We start from the raw sequence: 1,646 nt of genomic DNA, 5'->3' as shown, positions 1-1,646 counted from the left end.
GATTTTTTTTTTTTTTTTCAACTCTGCCTCCAGGTTGGCGGAGTGCTGTCATTGTGTGAATGGATAAGCGAATATAGTGAGAGTGAACTCCCATCATCACCCAACCTAACCTCATGTTTTTCCCGAGTTGATGTATATCTGATCAAACTCAGGTCTTAGACTTGCTGTAACTGTTTCTAGAAGTGTGAGTTCTTGGGGGAGAGAGTTAGGCGCCGCTGGCTGTGAAGTCTTGGGGCCAGAGAGAGCTACAGTGGTCTGAGTGTCAGCGAGGCTGGGATCTGTAATTTGCCTGTGAGTTCAGTACGTCTCTGGCTGCCGCCCAGGCTCCAGTGCGGCCTGAGTCAGCCTGCTTCTAGCTATATCCTTCCGCCGAGTCTGCGCGAGCCTCCGGGCGGGTCCCTCCCCCCCTCGAACCAGGGCCGCAGAAGCCCTGCCTCTTGGCACCCCTACAGCAGGTCTGGAGCAGCGCTCCCGTGGCCAGGGCACGCCATCCAGTAACCTCTGCTTAGCAGCCGGCAGCCAGGGAGCTCAGGAGAAAGATGCCCCACGCCTTTCGTGTCGAGCTTGACCGTTGCGTGCTCATGGTCCCGCGCATGCTCCCCTCAGCGGTCGCAATCGGAGAGGCCCGTGTGTGCACTCATCTCAGGCACGCGCACTCCCGCTGTCCCGGCGCGTAGGCAGAGGTCCGCCAGCTCCTCCGCGGACCCCGCGTGCTTGCCGGAGACCCCCGCCCGTGTGCGTCTCCCCTCGCGGACCGGTACACGTGCACCCCGCCTGCCTGCCCGCCAAGATGGCCTGCTCACAGCTATCGCTGGCGGCTGCAGCCAAAGAGCTCAAGTCGCGCAAGACCCATGCCCCGGCCCAGCGTCTGCCCTCTGCTAAGCAAGCGGACCCAGCGAGTGGGCGTGGCATGACGAGAAGCCACCAGCTCAATCTCCTTTGGCTTGCCCACTCTTCTCCTCCTCGCCCCGACCTCCGCAGAGCAGCATCATGTCGGCGCCGGCAGCCAAAGTCAGTGAAAGAGGGCTAAGCGCCGGGTGCACGGCTCCCTACCCCCTGCGCTGCGAAGGCCTGAGGAGCATTTTCCTGCCCCTGAACCAAAGCCGTGGAAGCCTGATCACCCTGCCTTCAAAGTGTCTTTCAGCTGTGTTTCCCAATCTGCAGCTGGTCTGAGGCGGCGCCCTTCTTGGTAGCAAGGCTTAGGCGATGCCGGCGGATTATCTTCACTCTACGAGCATTCGGAGCCACAGAACTGAGGCCAAGACAAAATCCATTTTGTGCAGGGAACTAGCCACGTAGGTGTAGAATGTGCGCGTCTGTGAGCATCCCTGCCCAGTGCCTACCCCCTGCTCTGAGGTCAGAGCTCATTGTTGAAGCAGCCGAAGCCTCAGTCCCTCTGAAGCGCATGCAGAGAGTGAGCTTGCGTGTTCCAGAGAAAACTTTCTTCCCCCAGTGAGGGGAAAAGAGCATTCTTTAGCTTTTCCTTGGTTAAGTCTCAGTTTCAGGGTTGGGTAAGAGACAGAGACAAGTGAACCTCCACACTCAGTGTCTTTGTTCTAACTAAAGCCCTTGATTGATAGCCAGCCAGCTACATACCCTTCCCCCAAATTGCCAGATTGAAATGTTTCTGAAAGTTTTTAGTGGGA

The 1,646-nt window shown here is 58.0% G+C and overlaps 1 protein-coding gene across 1 annotated transcript in view; it reads left to right on the top strand.

The window, feature by feature from the left end:
- Positions 1–1,173, top strand: part of ZSCAN25 (zinc finger and SCAN domain containing 25) — a 27,378-nt gene extending 26,205 nt beyond the window's left edge. The window contains exons 6-8 of the mRNA XM_006877651.1: positions 324–455; positions 607–895; positions 982–1,173. Coding sequence (XP_006877713.1) covers positions 324–455; positions 607–895; positions 982–1,173 — 613 coding nt within the window. The remainder of the gene's footprint in view (positions 1–323; positions 456–606; positions 896–981) is intronic.
- Positions 1,174–1,646: the final 473 nt, after the last annotated feature.

The sequence above is a fragment of the Chrysochloris asiatica genome, unplaced genomic scaffold (assembly GCF_000296735.1).
Source record: "Chrysochloris asiatica unplaced genomic scaffold, ChrAsi1.0 scaffold00548, whole genome shotgun sequence".
Lineage (NCBI taxonomy): Eukaryota > Metazoa > Chordata > Mammalia > Afrosoricida > Chrysochloridae > Chrysochloris > Chrysochloris asiatica.
This window is presented reverse-complemented; position numbering and strand designations above follow the sequence as displayed.